The sequence below is a fragment of the Schistosoma mansoni genome, chromosome 2, assembly GCF_000237925.1.
Source record: "Schistosoma mansoni strain Puerto Rico chromosome 2, complete genome".
In the NCBI taxonomy this organism is placed as follows: Eukaryota; Metazoa; Platyhelminthes; class Trematoda; order Strigeidida; family Schistosomatidae; genus Schistosoma; species Schistosoma mansoni.
This window is the reverse complement of record NC_031496.1, coordinates 31,766,346-31,790,643: the sequence shown is the minus strand read 5'-3', so window position 1 is coordinate 31,790,643 and position 24,298 is coordinate 31,766,346. Positions and strand designations below refer to the sequence as shown.

At 43.6% G+C, this 24,298-nt stretch overlaps 1 protein-coding gene across 1 annotated transcript in view; it reads right to left on the bottom strand.

The window, feature by feature from the left end:
- Window positions 1-14,002, bottom strand: part of Smp_122800 (putative lupus la ribonucleoprotein) — a gene marked incomplete at its 5' end in the record, with an annotated part of 31,396 nt that extends 17,394 nt beyond the window's left edge. The window contains 5 exons of the mRNA XM_018796383.1: window positions 7,935-8,184; window positions 13,240-13,569; window positions 13,599-13,765; window positions 13,802-13,907; window positions 13,955-14,002. Of these exons, the coding sequence (XP_018650601.1) occupies window positions 7,935-8,184; window positions 13,240-13,569; window positions 13,599-13,765; window positions 13,802-13,907; window positions 13,955-14,002 (901 nt within the window). The remainder of the gene's footprint in view (window positions 1-7,934; window positions 8,185-13,239; window positions 13,570-13,598; window positions 13,766-13,801; window positions 13,908-13,954) is intronic.
- Between the last annotated feature and the right edge of the window lie 10,296 nt (window positions 14,003-24,298).

Genomic DNA, 24,298 nt, shown 5'->3' with positions numbered 1-24,298 from the left:
AAAGAATAAAAAAAGGGATATGAAGAATTCAGAAGATTGGAATTTGGTATATCACAGAGAGTGGGTGCACCTTCGCCATTGCTAACGATTTTGATCTATGTCACCTATGATCGAATACTAGCAGCCTACGAATATGCTCTACTCTTACCGTCAATGTTTCACTGTGTTAGGTCGGCTTACAATAAACTCTAGAGAGGCTCATAAAGAGCCCAACCAATCAGCGATTAGTTAGAAGCTATGCTACTAAAATGCTACTAAAATAACAAGGTCCTGATTGGCTGTTAACATACTGTTACTATGGGATCTCAAGGTCTTTTAGTTACTATAATTATAATACCCCTGTTTTTTCTGTACATAATTGAACCTTGTAGTAAAGTGCTTCTCTGATACTCGTGTCTTCTCTCTGGTCTTTCAAGTCGCTGAGTAGTGCTAGCCTGGGGTTATCCGAATAGCTAGGATCCGAATAAAGCGTCCAACCTACGAGACATATCACACTGCCATAAAGTAGGACGGAACAAACTGCTGCACAGTAAACTCGTCCTTTGGCTGCCAGACTGTTATCTCGCCTACGCCATAAGTGACACAAGTTGGCGAAAGCTAGACGAGGCTTCTGTATCTGCTGAGGTTCCGCCAAACACCAGACCACAAGGGTTGATGAGACTCCCAAGATAAGTGAAGCAGTCAACACGCCCAACTACTTCACTCCCTATCATTAGTTCAGGTGTCGATGCAACCAAATCCTGAAGTAACATTTTGCACTTCGAGGGGGAGAATCATATCCCGGACATGCCTGCATTGTTGCTTATAGTGGTCAGAAAACTCTATTTTGTCAGCGTCAAGTTCAACCCCTCCAAATTTAGATGAGGAAAGTGTTATTTCTAAAAGCACGTCTATGATAAAGTTAAACAAGAATGGAGAGAGTGGACAGACCCGACGAACACCACTTGAGGCAATAAATTCTGATGACAGTTCACCATAAGCTCTAATTCGGCCAGTTGTGTTCGAGTAGAGAGCCTGTATAAGGTTAATGTACTTCTTTGGTACCTCTTTCAGTGACAAACACTACCTAAAATCTCACGATCAACAGAGTCAAATGCCGCCTTAAGGTCGAGAAATACTACAGTTGTGGGGCGTCTGGATGTTCTAGGACCTGACGTAGAGTGAATGTCTGGTATATACAACCACATCCAGGTCGAAAACCAACCTGGTTTTCTCTAGTCTGCTCTTCACGAGCTTTAGTTAGGCGTGAAAGTAATATTGAAGCTAATATTTTAGACACTATATTAGTCAAACTGATTCCTCTGTGATTGTCACAACAGGGTGTTTGTCCTTTCTTATAGACTGGCACAATCAGTGATTGGGACCAGTCTGATGGAATCACGTCAACTTCCCAGATCCTACCTAAGATCTCACTGCTAGTACTGGACCTGACATTCTTAAAAATCTCAGGTGTAAGCCTGTCAAGACCTGCTGTTCTCCCACGCTTCAGATTTCCTATTTCCTAGATAAAGATTACGTGATTGGGGTCCGCGTGACCATAGTAACCAATGATTGGAGATTCTGTGTGACATGGCTCAAAATCGATCACAATGGCGTAGGTGTGTACACACTTTGGATTCCCTAAAACCGTGAGATTAAAACTACTTTATACTTTTCTTTCTACGAAATAATTAGTTTTCCCTGTTTCATATCCTTATATGCAATCCTTCTTTTATATATTACTACAATTGAAGTTACTACTTCTATGAATCTGGTGTTCATCTCATTGTGTTGATGAGGTATGATAACTTGGACCGATGCGTATATGTGCCTCGTCCTAGATGACTGACTCAGTGATCAAGAAAGCCCATTAGACAGATATTGCAATCCTAGCCAAAGAGTTTTCCGGCAGATAACAATCTGTTGCCGGTCGACTTTTGGCACAGTCAGAGCAAATGTGCCACCTGGCACGATACTTCTGCATCTCAAGCCTGGATTCAGATGTATCACATCGCGATCAGCTACCGTTGGCGTGGTTCTGTACAGGACTGCTGCTCCTTTTGGAGCAACCAGCTGGACTTAAACTAAGTCCTGGTTTGCGCTAATTTTATCCTGTTTCAATGGTCAACAAATTTATCATCTTAAACGGATTGATATCCCAACCAAATATTAAACTGAGTTCAGTTTTAGGTCAGCTATCAATCCAACGAAAAGTATGGATGAGCACTGATTACATTTTCATGACTTTATGAAGATGGTGAGTGAAGTTGCTTGCGTCTCTGAGAAACCTCCTACATGTAAGCACTGCGTCTCTCTACAGACTCTACTACTTCTTAAAGCATATCGATCTACTCCGACTAACAGCCAGTCTCACGATCAACGTGAATTCTTACGAAGAATAGTGAAAAGTTCGCGTAAGGATAGAGAAACCTGGTGGTTAGTGTTGGCGAGTTGGAAGCAGCAGCTGAATCTGGTGACTGTCGGAAGCTTTTTTAACTCATCCAAACTACTGGAGCCAGAAAGCCTGGTGTGAGTGAAATAATCTGTGAAATTGATGGGAAGGGGATCAATAACATCCACCGACGTCTTGAACGATGAACAATGCAGCTTATCTACTACCATAACATCAACCAGACTCCCGTTTATGGCCAGTGACATCTGATTTACTTGATGAACGGGGAGTTCACAAGGGGCTTTATGTTCTGAACAGCTGCAAATCACCAGTCCCAGATAACTTACTCTCAGGACATCTTATGGATATTTGAAAACTTCTGGACAAACAAATCACTGGATTGTTTGGAAAGGTTTGGTAATTTGTATCCAAACATCCAGGAAGGCAGCTACGGTTATCCTCATTTTCAAAAAACGATTTTACGTAGTCAACCCAACGATTACAGGAGATAAATCTACTTTTGACTGCGTCCAAACTACTTGCATTTTGTGATACTTCATAGATTATTTAAAATCCACTAAAAACTGGTAAGAAGCAAGCTAATCTTTATTCCAGTCATGAATATACTGATCATATCTTCACACTTCACCAAATTTTAGTGATCTGTACTCCAATCAGGAAACCGAAACAATGGGCAGAACATTGAAGAACAATTAAACTGCTCTCTGACTATCTGCAAATTATCCACTTTTACCAGACATCCTGAATGGGATGTCAGCAAAAGTCCTACGACTCTAGAAGTAGAAAAAGCCATAACTGACCTAAAGCAAGGGAGAACAGCAGGCTTTGTGAATTAACACCAGAAATCCTCAGGGACCGTGGTCCAGTTTTAAAAGTTAAGTTGACTGATACCTCAGCTAGAGAGTCTGAGAACTACACTAATTTCGATCACAGGTAGTTCCAGTCTATAGAGAAGTAAATCCTCATGCAGTAACCACATAGCTTAACTAAGGCTTGTGGGGAGAAAACTTAGGAAAACCAGGCTTGTCTCAGACCTGGACGTGAATGCGTAGAACACAAATTTCACCAGACTTTGGAACACAGATAGACATACAGACTTCCAACTATGGTCGTAGCCTGTTTGGGATGCGTGTTCCTCCATCTAAATGCAAACTATCGCTTCACAATCACTCTGCCCCACTGCCTGAGATAAGTACAGAACGTGAAAGAGCTCAAAGTATCGACCACTTTATTCATCGTATAAAGCATAGTGGGTTGGTATCTGACAAACTTTCGGTACTAATCGAGAAAGCCCGATTGGCTTTTGCTAACTAGTCACTTGTATCAAAAGTAAGATATCTGCTTGTTAACTAAAAGACAAGTACATTGAGCGGTAGTTCACTTCTTTTTTCTTCATGGGTGAAACATGACATCTAATAATAGAGGATATTTGTGGGTTACTAATATTCGACCATACGTGTCTTCGAATCAATCCCCGTACAACTTAGGACCATGGAAGTAGCAGTTCCCAAACAAGATATGGCATTAGTCATTGAAGTTACTAACTGTTGGTCTGAGTCATGTAGATAGTTGCAGTTAACGTGATTATCGCAACCAGTGATTAGAGACTATGAATGACATGGCGAATGATCGTTAGCAAAAGCACAGATTCACTCACTCTTGCTCTTCCTTAAAATTCTGGATTTACAGATTCCTTATAAATCTTTCTTTACTTCACCAATCTATAATTTCTTCCCGAAATGTATCCTAGAGACTCAGTCTTTCCTGCTGTCGTCAATGCTGTTGCAACCACTACTACTTGGGGATTTCCCTTCATAATTTTGTCTCGCTGTGTTGATGGGCATGGTAACTTGAAAAGATATACACATCTACTAGGTTCTACGTTGCATTTGACTGACAAACTGAGCAGTGGGGTTTAGTAGTGTTGGACAATCTTACCATTACTCTTTAACTTTGCCTTCACTGACATTTTGAGATCAGTTCTGACGGGAGGTAATTATCATGTGGACTTGTCATCCAGAAAGACGTTTGATCCTAAGTAAGCAAATATTGTCCTTTGGTGCGTCCCTAAATGCCCTGGTACAGTCGAGAGTGGGGAGAAGTCAGCTGTCCCTCTCAAAATGCTCTTACATGACCAGGCGTATACAGTCACCGTCAGGGAAGTCCTACTCACTGCCTTCTCGTGGCGTGAGTGTTGTTTACAAAATTGGGAGGATGAAAACCGAATTTCCGGAGCTTTAACTGGGTTGGTCAGATTGATCACATCGCGATCAGCTACCGCTGGCGTGGTTGTGTACAAGACTGCCGCTCCTTTTGGAGTACCTATCTGGAGTCTGATCATGCCCTGGTCTGCGCCAATCTCACCTTACTTTTCAGTGGCCGAAGGATTGACCACCACCAACGGATTGATATTAGTAAACTGGCTGCAACTCCTGTTGCAAGTAAGTACCGAGCGGAGCTAGCCTCTAGGCTAGCTACCATCCCACCGAAAAGTATAGATGAGCATTGGTTGCATCTTCACGACGCCATGAAAATGGCGAGTAAAGCCACTTGCGGCTTCGCGAAACGTCCCGCTTAAGAGCACTGGGTTTCTTCTGGCTCCTTACAACTGATCGAAGCCCGTCGGTCTACTCCGGGTGACCGTGAGTTTGACCACAAACGAAGGCTGTTACGTAATGAAATTGGGCAAAGCTTGCGTAAGGACCGAGAAGCCTGGTGGTCGGAGCGTGCTAATGAGATGGAAGAAGCAGCTGCATCTGATAACTGCCGGAAGCTCTTCCAACTCATCCGAGCCACTGGCAGCAAGAAGTCTAGTGTGAGTGAAACAATCTACGAGGATGACGGGATGCCAATCACTAACATCTCTCGACGTCTTGGACGATGGGCGGAATTTTTCGAAGGGCAGTTCAACTGGCCTGCTGCTCCGGCAACATCAACCAGCTTGTCCTGCCCCCCATGGCCGGTGACGACTGATCCACCAAACGAGGTGGAAGTCCGCAAGGAACTCCAACTCTTGAAACGTTACAAATCACCTGGCCCAGATGACTTACCTCCGGTTCTTTTTAAAGATGGTGGCGACTTTCTGACTAAGGAATTGACTGTGTTGTTTGGAAAGGTTTGGGAGCAAGAAAGTGTTCCAACATCATGGAATGAGTCAATAGTCGTCCCTATCTTTAAAAAGGGTTCACGTTGTTCCTGTAATAACTATCGGGGGATAAGTCTACTTCCGATTGCGTCCAAACTATTGGCTTCTATCATTCTTCGTAGGTTGTTTAAAACCCGAGAACGATTGACTCGCGAGGAGCAGGCTGGTTTTCGTTCTGGTCGAGGATGCATTGATCACATCTTCACCCTCCGCCAAATGTTAGGACACCGTCATACTTATCGCAGGCCAACAATCGTAGTGTTTCTTGATATCAGGGCGGCCTTCGATTCGTTGGACAGGACTGTTCTCTGGGATTGTCTATTGAAGAAGGGTGTGCCTGAGAAGTTCATTAACATATTAAAGGCCCTGTATACGAACACCTCAGGCAGAGTGAGGGCATATAACCACCTTCCTCCCTTGTTTCATTCGAGCAGTGGGGTTAGGCAGGGTTGCCCGATCTCACCATTCCTCTTCAACTTTGCCATCGATGACATCCTGGAAACAGCTCTGACGGATGTAAGTAATGTCGGTGTGGATCTGCTGCCTGGAGAACAACTTCTCGACATCCAGTATGCGGATGATATTGTCTTACTGTGCGATAATGCCCAAGGCATGCAATCCGCACTTAATCAGTGTCCGCAGGTACGGTATGTGCTTTGCACCCTCCAAGTGCAAAGTACTTCTACAAGACTGGCAGGATTCTAATCCTGTACTCACCCTGGATGGTGAGCAGATTGAAGTAGTTGAGAAGTTCGTGTATCTAGGTAGCTACATAAGTGCTGGTGGTGGCGTGAGTGATGAGATTGATGCACGTATAATGAAAGCCAGAGCGGCTTATGCCAATCTGGGCCATCTTTGGCGCCTTCGTGATGTTAGTCTGGCTGTAAAAGGTCGGATTTACAACGCGTCGGTGAGAGCAGTTTTGCTCTATGCTTGTGAAACCTGGCCTCTCCGAGTTGAGGATGTTAGACGTCTCTCTGTGTTCGATCATCGTTTTCTCCGAAGGATTGCTGACATCCAGTGGCAACACCATGTTAGTAATGCAGAGGTTCGGCATCGTGTGTTCGGGCGCAGAGACGATAATTCAATTGGTGTCACCATCTTGAAACACCGACTTCGGTGGCTTGGACATGTTTTACGAATGTCGTCCCAGAGACTTCCACGTCGTGCATTATTTGCCGACTCTGGGACTGGTTGGAAAAAGCGGAGAGGAGGTCAGTGTTTGACATGGTGTCGTGGCATGAAAGAGAGCTGCAAAGGGCTAGCTTCTGTTGGTCCTTCACGACTCCCTGGCTGGGGTCCGAGAGATGGTGTAACATAGTGGCTAGAGACGTTATCAGATATGGCTCAGAATAGAAGCCAGTGGCGATCCTGCTGCAACCTTCTTTTACTTTCTACATAAAGAGTGGTTCTAACTTTCTTAACTGAAAAAGTCTCCCGGTTGTACATTTCAGTCCGCCTTATCTTTTCATCCCTTCTATTCCTACTTTCATTATTTTGTGTGGCGCATATGTATCTGGTGCCCTTTTGTACCAATATATATGTGTTTACATAAATAAATAAAATAAATATTGCATGTACTTCACATATTCCAAATGCAAAGTGCTTTGGCGAGACTGACAGGAGCTTATGTCCACACCCACTCTTGATGATGAGCCATCAGAGGTATTCGAAAAGTCTGTGTTTTGGTGGCTGTGTGAGTGGTGGTGGCGGTCATAAAATGACAGACGAGATCAGTCTACATACAGTGAAAACCAGAGCGGTTCATATCAATCTCAGCCATCTATGGCGCCAATGTGACTTTATGCCAGTCTGGGTGTAAAAGGTAAAGTTTATGAGTTGGTGAGAGCAGTTTTGTTCTATGCTTATGAAACCTGGCCCTACAGTCTTCTAAGTAGCTGAAACAACCAGACTTTGGAAACTGGTCATGTCTTGATCTGAACTGCCAGATTTAGTCCACACTATTTCAATTTCCCCTGTTTTCTTATTACGGGCAATTCAGTTGAGAGGCAATTAGGCTGGAAGCAACATCGATGTTTGACAGCGGAATGTTGTCCCCCTAAGGTAACCAGCACCTCCAGTGGTATTGCTTTCCTATAACCAATCTCGTTAACGGCTCCTTCGGGAAGTATATTTTTACTATGTGGGCAATATGGAAGCGCTGACAGACAGAAGTAGTGTCAATAAACACGTTCAAGATGTATTAACCGAGTGCCTGAACGGGTAGAATTGTACTGTAATATTGTGACAAAGCATGGAAGTGATGAATGATATGACGATCAGTATCTAATAGTCCAAAGGACAATCACCCTAATACTTGTGAAACCTAGACAAACAATCACATGAAAACTAGATGGGTGATAGTGGATGAATTGATAGGAAAACTATTCAACTTACGAAATGAAGGCGATAAAGGGGAAGTTTGAGGGACTGGCCCATAAAGTGGAATAGGAATCAGGTGAGGCACGTTGTTAAGCTTTCCCGGAGCTGAACGACCATGAGTTGTCATGCGACCCAAGTTTGCAGCTTGACCGATGTCACTTGGAACCCATAAATTGTTTGGGGAGTACATTTGTTCTGAATTTTTGGGGCCAGGTATGCTACGGTTAGCTGCTGTTACAGAGGTACCAGATGTTTGCTGTCGACGCTATAATTAAGAGAGCAGTTTAGAAAGTTAAGTTCTTAATATGGTTGTCTTTAATTATGTAGACAATAGATAAACTGATGTCTATTACACAACTATTACTATCGCTTTACGTTCATAAGGACTACTGGGTTTGAAATAGAGGGAGACTAAACATAATAATATTACTATAATTAGACTTTCATATCCTGTGTAAGTCATTAGATGTTTCAAGGACTGCTATATTCAAAATGGATTACAAACTGCGTAAAAATTACTACAGTTTAATCTAGTTTTAACCTTGGACAAATAGTAAAGGCGAAGTCCTTTAAATCGCCATAACTTGCATAGAAATTTGTCAACAAAATTATCACCACTAACGGCAATGGGAAAAAGCATATAGAATATAGTTCAAAAGCGAAAATCTAGAACCGAAAAATATATGGACAGACTGACTTTTGAAGTATGGGAGGCAGAGGATGAATGGGTTTGAAGCAACATCTACTTTGATGAATATCGCCTGCTCCTCAGACATTAGATTACCGGTGGATTAATTACTTAAGTTTTGTTTCGAGCTAAATGCCATAGCGTTCGTACGGAGCTGGAACTTGGAGAACTACTACAACCATCATCAAAAATGTACTCGCCCCCCAAATGCCCTGGTACGGCCGAGAGTGGGGAGAGTCTACTCTCCCTCTCGAAATGCTCTCATATGGCCAGCGAATATATAGCCTCTGCCAGGGAAGTCCTACTCACTGCCTTCTCGTGTCGGGGGTGTTGTTTACGAAAGTGAGAGGACGAAAAGCGAATGTCCGGCGCTATAACCGGATTGGTGGACCCTCCGTGTCCACCTAGGGGAGTTGGAAAACCCTGATTCCAAACCAATGGTGCACATGGGCTCCAGTTTCCTGATGGAACGAATGGCGGAAGAACCTGTCATTGGTCAACGACTACCATGGGACTGCATCTCCTCACGATGCTCCACTGCCTTGTGGATCAGACCTTTAGGTCAAAGGCTCCGGGTGTGGCCCCCTAAGAAAACCACCTGCTTCGGTTTGGGCACCCGGGCAGTATCACAGCCCACACACAAATGAATGAAATGACGAACTCTATTGACGATTCTATTCCTGCTCATATTATAAGCAAGACAATTTACGTTATTATTATCATTATTATTATTATTACTATTATTATTATTATTACTACTTACCATATCGCTAATTCACCCCCTTTTACCCCCAATTTGTGTAACCTTACTTTTCAACTTATGCATCAGCTCGCTCATGGTGGAAAATCTGTCCTATCTAAACGATCTCCAGTCACTGTCTGGTTGAAAGTGAATGCTTCCAACGATAATGAATACTGAGGCAGTCTTTCTGAAACCGCGTACGCCGTTCAAGCTGGCTTCCTTCAACGTTCGCACACTAATGCAGATCAGACAACAGATAGGGCTGGCTATGTCTTTGGAAGGTCTTAATGTTGATGTTTGCTGTCTATCCGAGACCCGTATTCAAGACTCTAGTGAAGTACTACAAATCCGCTCTCCATCTGACGCCTCGAATAGCTTGTTCCACGTGCGCTTATCCGGGGACCCTGTGGCATCTTCGTCTGGTCTTGCTGGCGTTGGTGTCGCACTAAGCGCTAGAGCTGAGGCAGCACTAATCGATTGGTTCCCCATTAACAGTCGGTTATGTGCTGTTAGATTAGAAAGTTCCATCAAATTGAGAAGAAACCGGCGTGAGAAACGGTGTCTTTTCGTCATCTCCGCCTATGCCCCGACAGATTGCAGCCCGGATGCAATCAAGGATGAGTTTTACCATCAGTTAACAGTTCTTCTCCAGAAAGCGCGTTCGACAGATATTGTAGTACTAGCCGGAGACTTGAATGCACAGGTCGGGCGTCTAGGCACAGAAGAGAGTCGTCTAGGTGGCCGATGGGGACTTGTTGGTCGCAGGACAGATAACGGGGACCGTTTGCTGCAACTGTGCACAGACCACAACCTGTTTCTGGCCAGCACTAACTTCCGGCACAGTCATCGCCGGTGTGCCACCTGGCGTCCTTCCTCTGCATCCCAAGCCTGGACTCAGATTGATCACGTCGCGATCAGCTACCGCTGGCGTGGTTGTGTACAAGACTGCCGCTCCTTTTGGAGTACCTATCTGGAGTCTGATCATGCCCTGGTCTGCGCCAATCTCACCTTACTTTTCAGTGGCCGAAGGATTGACCACCACCAACGGATTGATATTAGTAAACTGGCTGCAACTCCTGTTGCAAGTAAGTACCGAGCGGAGCTAGCCTCTAGGCTAGCTACCATCCCACCGAAAAGTATAGATGAGCATTGGTTGCATCTTCACGACGCCATGAAAATGGCGAGTAAAGCCACTTGCGGCTTCGCGAAACGTCCCGCTTAAGAGCACTGGGTTTCTTCTGGCTCCTTACAACTGATCGAAGCCCGTCGGTCTACTCCGGGTGACCGTGAGTTTGACCACAAACGAAGGCTGTTACGTAATGAAATCGGGCAAAGCTTGCGTAAGGACCGAGAAGCCTGGTGGTCGGAGCGTGCTAATGAGATGGAAGCAGCAGCTGCATCTGGTAACTGCCAGAAGCTCTTCCAACTCATCCGAGCCACTGGCAGCAAGAAGTCTAGTGTGAGTGAAACAATCTACGAGGATGACGGGATGCCAATCACTAACATCTCCCGACGTCTTGGACGATGGGCGGAATTTTTCGAAGGGCAGTTCAACTGGCCTGCTGCTCCGGCAACATCAACCAGCTTGTCCTGCCCCCCATGGCCGGTGACGACTGATCCACCAAACGAGGTGGAAGTCCGCAAGGAACTCCAACTCTTGAAGCGCTACAAATCACCGCGCCCAGATGACTTACCTCCGGTTCTTTTTAAAGATGGTGGCGACTTTCTGACTAAGGAATTGACTGTGTTGTTTGGAAAGGTTTGGGAGCAAGAAAGTGTTCCAACATCATGGAATGAGTCAATAGTCGTCCCTATCTTTAAAAAGGGTTCACGTTGTTCCTGTAATAACTATCGGGGGATAAGTCTACTTCCGATTGCGTCCAAACTATTGGCTTCTATCATTCTTCGTAGGTTGTTTAAAACCCGAGAACGATTGACTCGCGAGGAGCAGGCTGGTTTTCGTTCTGGTCGAGGATGCATTGATCACATCTTCACCCTCCGCCAAATGTTAGAACACCGTCATACTTATCGCAGGCCAACAATCGTAGTGTTTCTTGATATCAGGGCGGCCTTCGATTCGTTGGACAGGACTGTTCTCTGGGATTGTCTATTGAAGAAGGGTGTGCCTGAGAAGTTCATTAACATCTTAAAGGCCCTGTACACGAACACCTCAGGCAGAGTGAGGGCATACAACCACCTTTCTCCCTTGTTCCATTCGAGCAGTGGGGTTAGGCAGGGTTGCCCGATCTCACCATTCCTCTTCAACTTTGCCATCGACGACATCTTGGAAACAGCTCTGATGGATGTAAGTAATGGCGGTGTGGATATGTTGCCTGGAGAACGACTTCTCGACCTTGAGTATGCGGATGATATTGTCTTACTGTGCGATAATGCCCAAGGCATGCAATCAGCACTTAATCAGTTGGCAATCAGTGTCCGCAGGTACGGCATGTGCTTTGCACCCTCCAAGTGCAAAGTACTTCTACAAGACTGGCAGGATTCTAATCCTGTACTCACCCTGGATGGTGAGCAGATCGAAGTAGTTGAGAAGTTCGTGTATCTAGGTAGCTATATAAGTGCTGGTGGTGGCGTGAGTGATGAGATTGATGCACGTATAAGGAAAGCCAGATCGGCTTATGCCAATCTGGGCCATCTTTGGCTCCTTCGTGATGTTAGTCTGGCTGTAAAAAGTCGGATTTACAACGCGTCGGTGAGAGCAGTTTTGCTCTATGCTTGTGAAACCTGGCCTCTCCGAGTTGAGGATGTTAGACGTCTCTCTGTGTTCGATCATCGTTGTCTCCGAAGGATTGCTGACATACAGTGGCAACACCATGTTAGTAATGCAGAGGTTCGGCATCGTGTGTTCGGGCACAGAGACGATAATTCAATTGGTGTCACCATCTTGAAACACCGACTTCGGTGGCTTCGACATGTTTTACGAATGTCGTCCCAGAGACTTCCACGTCGTGCATTATTTGCCGACCCTGGGACTGGTTGGAAAAAGCGGAGAGGAGGTCAGTGTATGACATGGTGTCGTGGCATGAAAGAGAGCTGCAAAGGGCTAGCTTTTGTTGGTCCTTCACGACTCCTTGGTTGGGGTCCGAGAGATGGTGCAACACAGTGGCTAGAGACGTTATCAGATATGGCTCAGAATAGAAACCAGTGGCGATCCTGCTGCAACCTTCTTTTACTTTCTACATAAAGTATGGTTCTTACTTTCCTATTTGAAAGAGTCTTCTGGTTGTACATTTTAGTCCGCCTTATCTTTTCATCCCTTCTCTTCCTACTTTCATTATTTTGTGTGGCGCATATGTACCTGGTGCCCTTTTGTACCAAGATATATGTGTTTAAATAAATAAATAATAAAAATGTACTAGTATTTACAAGATATTTTCTACACAGGGCACTCCAGATCTGTCGACCGGATACCATCAGCAACAGCCTACTGTGGTAGAAGAAAGCAGCTTCCATCTGAAGAAGAAAATCAGGAAAAGACACTGGAGGAAGATAGAACATACATTACAGGAACTACCAAACTGCATCACGAGGCAAGCGCTAGCCTGAAACTCTGAAGGAAAACAGAAAAGATGATGACCAAGGAACACTGTGTCGAGAATCGAAAGCAGATGTGAAAGGGACGAATAGCAACTTGAAAGGATTGCCCGGGACAGGTTGGATGGAGTGTTCGTGGGCGACCGATTCTGCTCCACAAGGGGTAACACATAACCCATTCAAGTCAAAGTAGCTAACTTAAATGAGGAACTGAGATTTGTTAATACTAAACAGGGAAAGAAACGGCTGAATGACTAGGTTTAGGGAAATGAACATTGAAGGAAAAAAAGACTTACCCTAGCTACATTAATGGTTTGGAACTTATTACGAAAACTTACTTGTGGGCGACCGGATTTCGAGAACCGCATATGACGAACGAACGGACGAGGTCTTGTCCCCGAGTGAACAAGATTATTTTGGCTTGGGTTTAAGCACTCTTTATCGACAGAACTATTAGATCCAATCTTTGATTTCCCGTTATAATTTTCTTTATCGTGTTCACCTGACCGGTTCCACCGATGCGAATCCGACCGATAACCGACAAATCCGTCAGTGCTGTTAGGTTTTGGGAAAATGTACTCAACAGTGGCTTGTTCCCACTTTTTCTTTTGATGATTGGTAATGGGTTTGGAGCCCAAATGTATCTGGCAAGAACCAACCGCAGCGAGCTAAAGGTGAATCTCGCGGAAAAACTTACCTTTTGATTGTTTTTATCTTTTTGTTTCGAGCATGCATCTAAAGTACCAGTGGTGCATTGTGGAACTTGTGAAAGAGCACTTTGAAGTGTTGGCCAATCTTGATCTTTACTACAAACACCTTCATGGGATGTAGTCGAGTCAGAACCATCACCAGATGAACATGGGGCTGACACACACTTAAATAGATACATATGAAACATACCTCGAACCCATGGGTTGTCCTTATTAACGAGGCAACCATTTAGTTTTAGGTGGGAATCGGTTGTAGACTGATCGCTATCATGAAGACTTAAATTTACCAATTTTTCCTGTAAATACAGTAAACCGATGCAAAAGAAATACTAAGTTTGCTTACTGTATTCGATACACTTAACCGTCCCTTGGCTGGGTGCTCGGTGGCCATGAACAAACGTTAACCCGCTACGCGCCGGCGTGACATCAGACCAGTCAAAGTACAATTATGGCACCGTACATGATGTAAAAGCAAAGGTTTAGACAACTTTAGAATCAGTTCTCGGAACATCACATGTGAAGCACAAACTATTTTATTCCCTTTTCATCACCCGGATGCTTTTTGTAGTCAAATATCTTTGAGACCAAACGGTTTGTAGTGGTAAATAAATTCACCAAAATTAATAGTTCAGTAAGTCTCCGATATTGTTTATGATCTCATTCATGTTAATGGATACACCCAAAGCGCTTGATCACGCACCATAACTAGATCATTATCCCTCACTGTCTCGATAGCTCGCATGGTTGTGGTGTTTTCCACGTACAGGGTGATAGTATGTTTCTCCTCAAATTAATCTGTCGGTTGTAAAAAGTAAGAAATTACACAACTGAACTTGGCTATATCTTTTTGAAGTTAACTATGTTTCTGGGATGAAAATGGCATCATCATCCTCATTGTAGGAGCTGTACCATTTTATTTGGTAGTCTGAGGGAATTTGTACGTCAAATCTTTGGATTGTTTGGCCAATCACCTTCAGCCAGGAGTACTTACCTACTTACTTAACACCTGTAGCTCCTCTGGGGGATACCGCTTGTCCCAAGCCCGTGTAAACGAGGAGGGTTGGACATGGGATTAGCGACCCCATCCCGTAGAAAACCAACTCGCTAAAAAACGCTAACCGGAAAAAATTATCCAAACAATTTAAACTCTGTCCTGGGAGTTAAAGGATGAATTATGACACCTCATAATGAAAGCCGAGTTCCTTGGGAAGTCACGAGGCCGATGCCTCTTTTAACAGCCAGAGCAACAATTTTTATAGGTACATGGAACGTCTGAACAATGTGGGAGACCGGGAGAGTCTTCCGAATTGCTGCAGAAATGAAAAGATACGAGCTGGAGGTGATTGGGATCAGTGAAATATATTGGATGCAGGTTGGACAACAACGACTAACTTCAGAGGATTTTCCGTTATACTCCGGCTATGAAGAAGAAAATGTTCCACGCACACAAGGAGTTGCATTGATGCTGTCCAAACAAGCACAAAATGCACTTATTGGATGGGAATCTTATGGACCAAGGATCATCAAAGCCTCCTTCAAAAAAAAGAAAGAGGGCATTATAATGAACGTTATCCAATGCTTTGCGCCTACCAACGACTATGATGAAGACGTTAAAGATCAATTCTACGATAGGCTGCAGTCGATCGTCGACAAGTGCCCAACCAAGGCCCTGACCTTTCTGATGGGAGATTTGCATGCCAAGGTTGGAATGGACAACACTGGATATGAAGACATCATGGGACGACATGGACTGGGAGAAAGGAACGAAAATGGTGGGAGATTTGCAAACCTATATGCCTTCAACAAACTGGTCATAGGCGGCACTATATTCCCACAAAACCACATGGACTTCACCGGATCATACTATACAGAACTAAATCGACCATATCTGTGGTGTGGGTTACTTATATCCATATAAGTAGTATTTTACGAAGGTCGGGTACTAGATTTATTTCGGTAGGAGGTCGATAAGGAAAGAACGGGAACGAAGCGCAATTGATATGAAAATCCTTGGACAAAAATAGTTGGATACGATGAACTGATATTTACAGAACCAAATCGACCATATCTGCGTCAACAAAATGTTCAGGAGGACGATGGAGGATGTAAGAACCAGGGGAGGATCTGATATAGCATCAGATCATCATTTGCTGGTCACCAAGATGAAACTAAAACTCAAGAAGCACTGGACAACGGCGCGGACAACATCACAAAAGTTTAACACGACCTTTCTTCGAGATGCTGACAAACTCAACAAATTCAACATAGCCCTCAGCAACAGGTTTTAGGCCTTTCATGATCTACTAAATGGAGAGGGAACTACTATGGAGAGCAACTGGTAAGGTATCAATGAGGCAATCATTTCAACATGTTAGGAGGTTCTGGGCCACAAGAAACACCATCACTGTTGATACACTAGATAAGATTGAAGAAAAGAGGAACAAGATGGCAGCAATAATACCAACCGAACAAAAGCAGAAAAAGCCAAGGCACAAGCCAAATACACAGAGGCAAACAAGCAAGTGAAGAGGAGCATCAGAGTCAACAAACGTAAATATGTGGAAGATTTGGCAATGACAGCGGAAAAGGCTGCAAGAGAGGGAAACATGAGACAATTGTATGATTCAACAAAGAAACTCGCTGGAAATTACCGTAAACCAGAACGACCAGTGAAAAGCAAGGAAGGCAAAGTAATCACCAACATTGAAGAACAACGAAACAGGTGGTTAGAACACTTCAAATAACTCGTGAATTGACCAGCTCCATTGAACCCACCCAATATCGAAGTAGCACCCACAGACATCACAATCGCTGTTGGCCCACCAACAATTGAAGAGATCAGCATTGCCATCAGACAAATCAAGAGCGGCAAAGCAGCAGGACTAGACAACATTCCAGCAGAGGCACTGAAAGCAAATGTAGCAGCAACTGCAAAGATATCCCACATTCTTTTCAGCAAGATTCGGATTGAAGAAGAAGTACAAACAGCATGGAAGTAAGGACTTCTGATCAAAACAACAAAAAAGGCGATCTCAGCAAGTGTGATAACTACAGGAGCATCACTCTTCTCTCAATACCAGGAAAAGTCTTCATCAGGGTATTGTTAAGCAGAATGAGGAACTCCGTAGACGCCCAACTTCGAGATCAACAGGCTGAATTTCCTAAGGACCGATCCTGTACAGGCCGAATCGCAACACCACGTATCATTGTGGAACAATCAATTGAATGGAATTCATCACTTTTCATAACTTTTATTGGCCACGAGAATGCATTTGATAGCATGGACAGGACAACACTATGGAGGCTTCTTCGACACTACGGCGTGCCTGAGAAGGTAGTCAATATCATACGGAATTCCTATAATGGATATAACTGCCGAATTGTTCATGGAGGATAACTCACCAACTCATTCGAGGTAAAGACCGGTGTTAGGCAAGGTTGTTTACTCTCACCCTTTCTCTTTCTCCGGGTGATCGACTGGATAGTGAAGACGTCAACATCTGGAGGGAAGCATGGGATACAATGGACAGGCAGGATGCAGCTTGACGATTTAGACTTCGCAGATAATCTGGCTCTTCTATCACAAACGCAACAACAAATGCAGGAGAAGACGGCCAGTAAGGCAGTAGCCTCAGCAGCAGTAGGTCTCAATATAAATAAAGGGAAAAGCAAGACTCTCCGATACAATACAATATGCACCAATCGAATTGCACTTGACGGAGATGCTTCTGAGGATGTGAAAACCTTTACATATCTGGGCAACATCATTGATGAACACGGTGGATCAGATGCAGATGTGAAGACGCGGATCGGTAAAGCAAGAGCAGTATATTTACAACTGAAGGACATCTGGGACTCAAAAAAATTGTCAACCAACACCAAGACCCGGATTTTCAACACAAATGTCAAGACAGTTCTACTGTATGTGATGGAATATTGGAAAACTACGAAAGCCATCATCCAGAAGATACAAGTGTTTATTAACAGCTGTCTACGCAAGATACTTCGGATCCGTTGACCAGACACTATCAGCAACATTCTACTGTGCAACAGAACAAACCAGGTTTTAGCGAAGGAAGATGCGCTGGAAGTAGATAGGACACACATTGAAGAAATCACCCAACTGCGTCACAAGGCAAGCCCTCACATGGAATCCTGAAGGCCAAAGGAGAAGAGGAAGATCAAAGAACTTATTACGCCGAGAAATGGAGACAGACATAAGAAGAATGATTAAGAATTGTACAGAACTAGAAAGTAAGGCCCAGAACAGAGTGGGTTGGAGAATTCTGGTTGGCGGCCTATGGTCCATTGGGAGTAACAGACGTAGGCAAGTAACTTTCTACGTCTATAATTGTTTTTAACAATTGAGACCACCGAGCCTGCATCCAACTATGTTAATGTCTAACTTCAGCTAATCCAAGACATTGAATGACATCCACCATTGTCTTGAGTGAGTTACCATCTCACAACAGACCCGGTTGAACTCCAGCTTCCTACACAAAGTATGGACTAAATGACTGATCGTTTTACAGTTCTCGTATTTTATCATGTTTTAATAGTCTCGTCTTAGTCTGAAACTCTGTTGTGCTGTCTAGAAACTGTCATAGCAGAATGCTCAAAATCATTTTGAGCACTGGTGAAAAAATATATCACGTCCTTTAATAAAGAATTAAGTGATAGGGGACATGAATATCACTAGAGAGGGAAGAAGTTGTTCGGTAGCTTGTCAGTACATTCATACAGTAAATTCGGGTCTCCCTAACCAAGAAAATTTAACAGCAATGTATTTGTTCCCTCGATGCATCATGGACAGTGTACAGAGACTAGATTAATCCCTGGAATATACAGAATTTCTTGAAATCAAAGGTTAATGGAAGGATATAAGCACCAAACCAACTACTTACCAGGTCAATATTAACTTTTGCTGTAAGTCATCAATGACATGAACTTAGCATCAGGATGTAGTTATATTTTCTTGGTGGAACATTGATGAAGAACTGGAATCGAAATGGACTTTAAAGTAGACTTTGCTTATACTGCAAGAGAACGAATTTTGATGTGATAGATTTTTTAGTTGGTGTCATATAGTAAAACAGGTAGCGAACAAAAAATTACACAGTAATGTAGAGTCCACTAAATCACGCATTTTTCGGTTTTAACTCGCTCTTCATGCTTCCAATAAGCTAATTATGTGTCGTCTTAAGCGGTTTTCAAAGAAATAAATTGATTGGCGCTTCTTGAGAAATGTTGATTTATGATCAAACTCATTCCCTTCACATCGAACGTTCCAGAATCTCAGTACTATGGGTCTAAGTTGTGGTGTTCACCTCACAAGATAAGGTTCTGTAGTAGTCAAAGTAAATACTTGGTAGACAATCAGTCACTGACGAAGTGATTCTTTAATTCCCACAGTTCACATTAATACATATCGTCACAACGTGTTCAACCGGAATCCTTTACATCAGGGACGAATTGTTAATATAACTACTGTTTGGTATTGATATGATGCTCTGTACTTATCGATGAGATTGATGGGACAGACGGTAGAGAGGACAGCTAGTTTGGATTACTTCACGGCTGCCAGACACAACAAACAATTCTTGCTATTAGCGTTGTCACAGCTGAACTATAAAAAAATAGTAGGCGTCACATGTAGATGTGGTAACGGATGTTTTTTACGTAAAAAAACTCCCACTAAATGCCAGAAAGGTCTTTTATGCTATTGGACAATAAGTGGGCATACCTCGATATAAATTATGTTTGCTAGCTTGGAAACTCTATTGGTGACCAAGCTAGTCGACTTTCTCTTATTTAAAATTTGTTCCATTTCACTACACAATGCACATGGTTTCCGCAATTCGCTCGCAGTTTCCTCAGTGATAGTTTGTTTTAGTGACATCCGTTAGCTTGCGTTTTGTCTACTGGTTAGGCATAGAATGTAGCGGCGAGGCTTCACTACTTTTTGGATCATATGTGTGTTCGTAAGCGTCATAATTTGTTCCAAACTCTGTTTTAGACACTTTATGAGTTTATAACTTATTATACAATTCTACTATACAAACGTTTTTCGATGCCTAGTTACTATAACTCCATACTCCGCAGTAAAACAATTGAAGTGAGTATTCCAAATAGGGTTCACCAGTTTGTAGTGGATGTCGAGTCGAAGACGGACTATGATCACCACTACAATTCGTTTACGCGCCCAGAAACGACTTGGTTCCTTTGATAGCTCGTAAATCAGAAGGCTTTATTAATCCAGATCAAGTATATTTATTGGCGATCTCGTGGTATAGAAATAATACCGAGACGTGCCAAAGAGTACAGGCAAAACGGGCAGTGAGTGAGCAAGTTCGAACCAAACAAGGCGGAGAGCGAAACAAGAAGTGAAACTGATACAGTTAAACAAATACAGTAAAACAATCTCTGGTACAATTGGTCACAATAATAATAATTGTTTCCGTTATTCCAATCGTGTTCTTATCGAGACTGGTCGGTCACTACAGGAGCCCCCCGCTAGAAAGGGCTTACACTTTCGATACGTAGCGGTTTCGTTCGTGGGACTGATCGCGAAACGTGCAATTGTAGGACGAAGGCGTTGGCAGGACAGGAAGTGATCGTTGATCCTCGAGTTGCCACCAAAAGTTTTTGACGTAGAACGGTACCAGAAGGAACGTACTGTGTTGATTGTTTGGATTAGCATGCTACACCAGAGTGGTTTGTATCCAGAATCTGAAGGTTGAGTTCGTAGAGGTCCGGACCAGAAACGCTGCAGACGTAGGACGAAACCAGATTGAGCCAAGGAACCAGGTGCGACCAGGATAACCATGTTCGGGACCAAATGTATATCATACGTATTTGGAGCCAGAGAGATCGACTGAGTGAGTTGACTAGAGCGTGGGTGATCAGGCCAGCTTTCGCCAAGATTGACTGAAGTCGATGATACCAGAACAGCGATGGCCAGAGGCGTAGGCTCGGGGTAAACAAAAAAATGAGAGAAAAAGAGAAAAGTGTAGCTTTCGTGTAGTATAGGGGTAGATTCCTATACTGTATCGGTAGTTGGTTATGAGGTTAGTCGAGAAAGCGTACGGGTAAGCGTACTCGGCGACCGGAACGTGAGACGGTAGTCTCGTTCGAACCTCGTGAGCCTGCAATCTCATCCGCAGTCAAGGGCGGTGTGGTCTGCTGGTCTGGACGTGAGACGGAAGTCTCGTCCGTAGATGGGGCAGATGACACGTGCTGTTGACTGGGACGTGAGAATGAGGTCTCAGGTGCATCTAGCGTGGGATCCGAAGTAGATGTAGAGATCCCGCTAGAAGCTTTGATAGGTCTAGCATTGGGTCTCGGCTTATCAGGTAGGGCACTGTCATCGACGTGTGCTGGCATGAGACGATCAATGCTGACTACTTTGACGCGGCCATGTCGATCAACCTTGAAGGTCTTTTCGTGACGGGAAATCGCGTGAAAAGGGCCTTCGTAAGGCTGTTTGCTCAGATTGACCGTAAGTTGTCGTGTACCATAGTTAGGAATGACTGAGTCATCCGCAGCGCGTAGTCGAAGCATCGTAGCTTGAGACTTACTGTTACTGATAGGTACGACAGAAACTTGGGCAGCTGTATCCACTAGGTACCTAGCGTTAGTGCGATAATCGTGCACGTAAAATAAACGGTCAAACTGAGGTGAAGGGCCGGTGAGTACGGCCGTATTTACTCACCGGCTCGGGAAGTTCCCGCCTTGTATGAGCAGGGAGCTCGACAATGACGGGCACCGGCCCCGAAGGCACGGTGGAACCAGCACCAACTCGAACTCGCTTCCGAAACCGCCTTCTGGCGTGGCTTGGAAGATGCCCGCTTGGGGCGAGTCGTTACGGCCTTTCGAGATTGTGACCTGGGTCGGGGGACGTAGGGGGCTGGCACATTTGAGCGGTCTCGGAAACTGAGACGAGTATGGATACATCTGTCCCTATCCCCATGAGCCGAAGGTCGTCTAGCATCGAAATCCATGTTTGTACGGGAAGTAGAGGCTACAATGTAGTTGTCTTTGGCGCTAGCACGTGTTAGAATTTTGTCTGCTATGAGGGCCACCTTGTTCAGTGGGGTGTCCTCGAGCAGGGCCGTAAGAGTTGGTTGGATACTGACTGGTAAGGCTTCGAACCATAACTCTTTGACTATTTCGGAGTCGGCTGTCGAGTTTCCTGCAAGGGATTGCAGGCGCGTGAGGTGGTGGCTCGGCTTAGCATCACCCATAGGGTGACGTGCTAAGAGAGTCCTCAATCGTTCCTCTCTTGATGGGAGGAAATGTCGAAGGATGGCATCCTTAAGACGGTCGTAAACGTTCGGATTGAGGACAACCTCACGAACAGCGGTTAGGTGATCCCCGGGCAATGATTCCAAAGCATAGGCGTACTTTTGCCTTTGGTTGGTTATGCGGCGGATCTCAAATTGAGATTCCAGTGCCGCGAACCAGACTTCTGGATCATGAGGGATGAAAGGAACCGGTCGAAAATTAATAGCCTGTACCTCGGAGTCTATAATATTTATACTATTCTTATCGTTATCCACCATAGTAAGTTGCCAAGATATTATATATTGAAAATATCAATACGAATATATGCAACAGAAGTGGATAGATACACAGACTCACCGAATTGATCTGGGTTGGAAAAATGGCCAAGTTTGAACTGTGCTCGATGAATTGCGTTACCAGTTTTGGTTCACCAGATATTGTGCGTGTTCCAAATAGGGCTCACCAGTTTGTAGTGAGTATTCCAAATAGGGTTCACCAGTTTGTAGTGGATGTCGAGTCGAAGACGGACTATGATCACCACTACAATTCGTTTACGCGCCCAGAAACGACTTGGTTCCTTTGATAGCTCGTAAATCAGAAGGCTTTATTAATCCAGATCAAGTATATTTATTGGCGATCTCGTGGTATAGAAATAATACCGAGACGTGCCAAAGAGTACAGGCAAAACGGGCAGTGAGTGAGCAAGTTCGAACCAAACAAGGCGGAGAGCGAAACAAGAAGTGAAACTGATACAGTTAAACAAATACAGTAAAACAATCTCTGGTACAATTGGTCACAATAATAATAATTGTTTCCGTTATTCCAATCGTGTTCTTATCGAGACTGGCCGGTCACTACACTATGTTGATTTTGTTTCTTGATAGCCCTACTGATGTAGTATTGCTAGACATTGGGCCTACGATGAACCCATTCAAGGTACTAGACAAGTAGACCTAGGATACTATAGTTGACTCGCCATAGTATGACTGACTAGAATGAATGGCCTCATATCTAAGTCAGACCAACGTCTATACAGACTCACTCTATCGCACAAGTCAGGGGTGCAACACATCCAAACTTATCGATTCAATAAATCTAATACAAAGATGAGAGTTAGTGGCTAAGTCTGCGTGTTAGAGCTATACGTACCGGTAAAATTCGTCTTTTCCCCTCTCAGTCAAAAAACAGAGGGAAGGAATATTTTGTTGAAGTTTGAAACAAAATGGTTTGATAAGTCAGGGAAGTGAGTGCTTAAATTGATTTTGAATTCTAAACCCCTTACCTTTTCTTCAGATAGAGGTTATAAGATCCAAACATAGTTTCCAAACTAGGTTTAGCTGCTGAATAACTGGAGAGTAAACGTAGACACGCGCGCCACAATCGAGATCAGAACAAAGCGATTGGGGTAATAACGGTTCTAAACAAATATTACCACACAGTTATTCAACCAACAATTGTTCTCAGAATAGTCAATCGAACACACCAAAAAGCAAATGTTATTCTATCCTTCCTGGATAGATCAAATAAAAATTCCGTTTGAGAGGTTGCTCTATAACACAAAGTGTTTCAAATTCTGGGAAAGTGCTCCAATTTACAACCAAAACGCACGATCCCAGTCAAATCAAACAGCACAATCAAAGAGCGAACACTCAATACGGCAGCCGCCAGAATGATAACAATCAAAACAAATTAGATACAGTTCAAGAAGAAATATAGAAACCCAATGAAAGCAACAGGAAAAGTTGAGAAAACTATTATGAAATGAAACACCCCAATCAAAAAATGGCATCAAAAATACTAACAAACATGTACAGATAAAGAACACATTAAGAAGAAGCTATGAATGTATGCATGGAGGGATTTTCACATATGAAATGTTCAAAATGGACCTAACAGAGGTTAATTAGAGTTGCGAGACCATTTTTCCCTCAGGAAACTGAAAAATCTTTAATTGTCTGATCATAGCATTGATTACATCAAAGGAGCATAAACTTGAATTGACCTTGCTAAAACAAACAGGTTTCTCCATTCAATGGGAGAAAACAGAGAATATAACGCCTGCAATATAATGAGTTGCAAGAAGATCCTACCACACTTCCTGATAATATTAGACTACCTTGCAATTCTATGAGTTCTGTAATAGTCCACTTGAGACATGAAACAAGCAACAAATGTAACATGAATAAATATCTATTTAAAGTGTTTTCAGTGGTAAAAGATTCAAAAGCCATTGCCTCCTACCATCTGAATCATATGCTAATCTCCAAGAAAAGCCCTTTTTGACTTGATCACGCATTAGTAACCTACGAGCTTGATTTTAACTAGTCTATTAGTCAAAGGTTTCACGAAATCTTAGCGGTCTTATTCGATCCATTTGAATTGGGAAACTACAATATACCTCGTT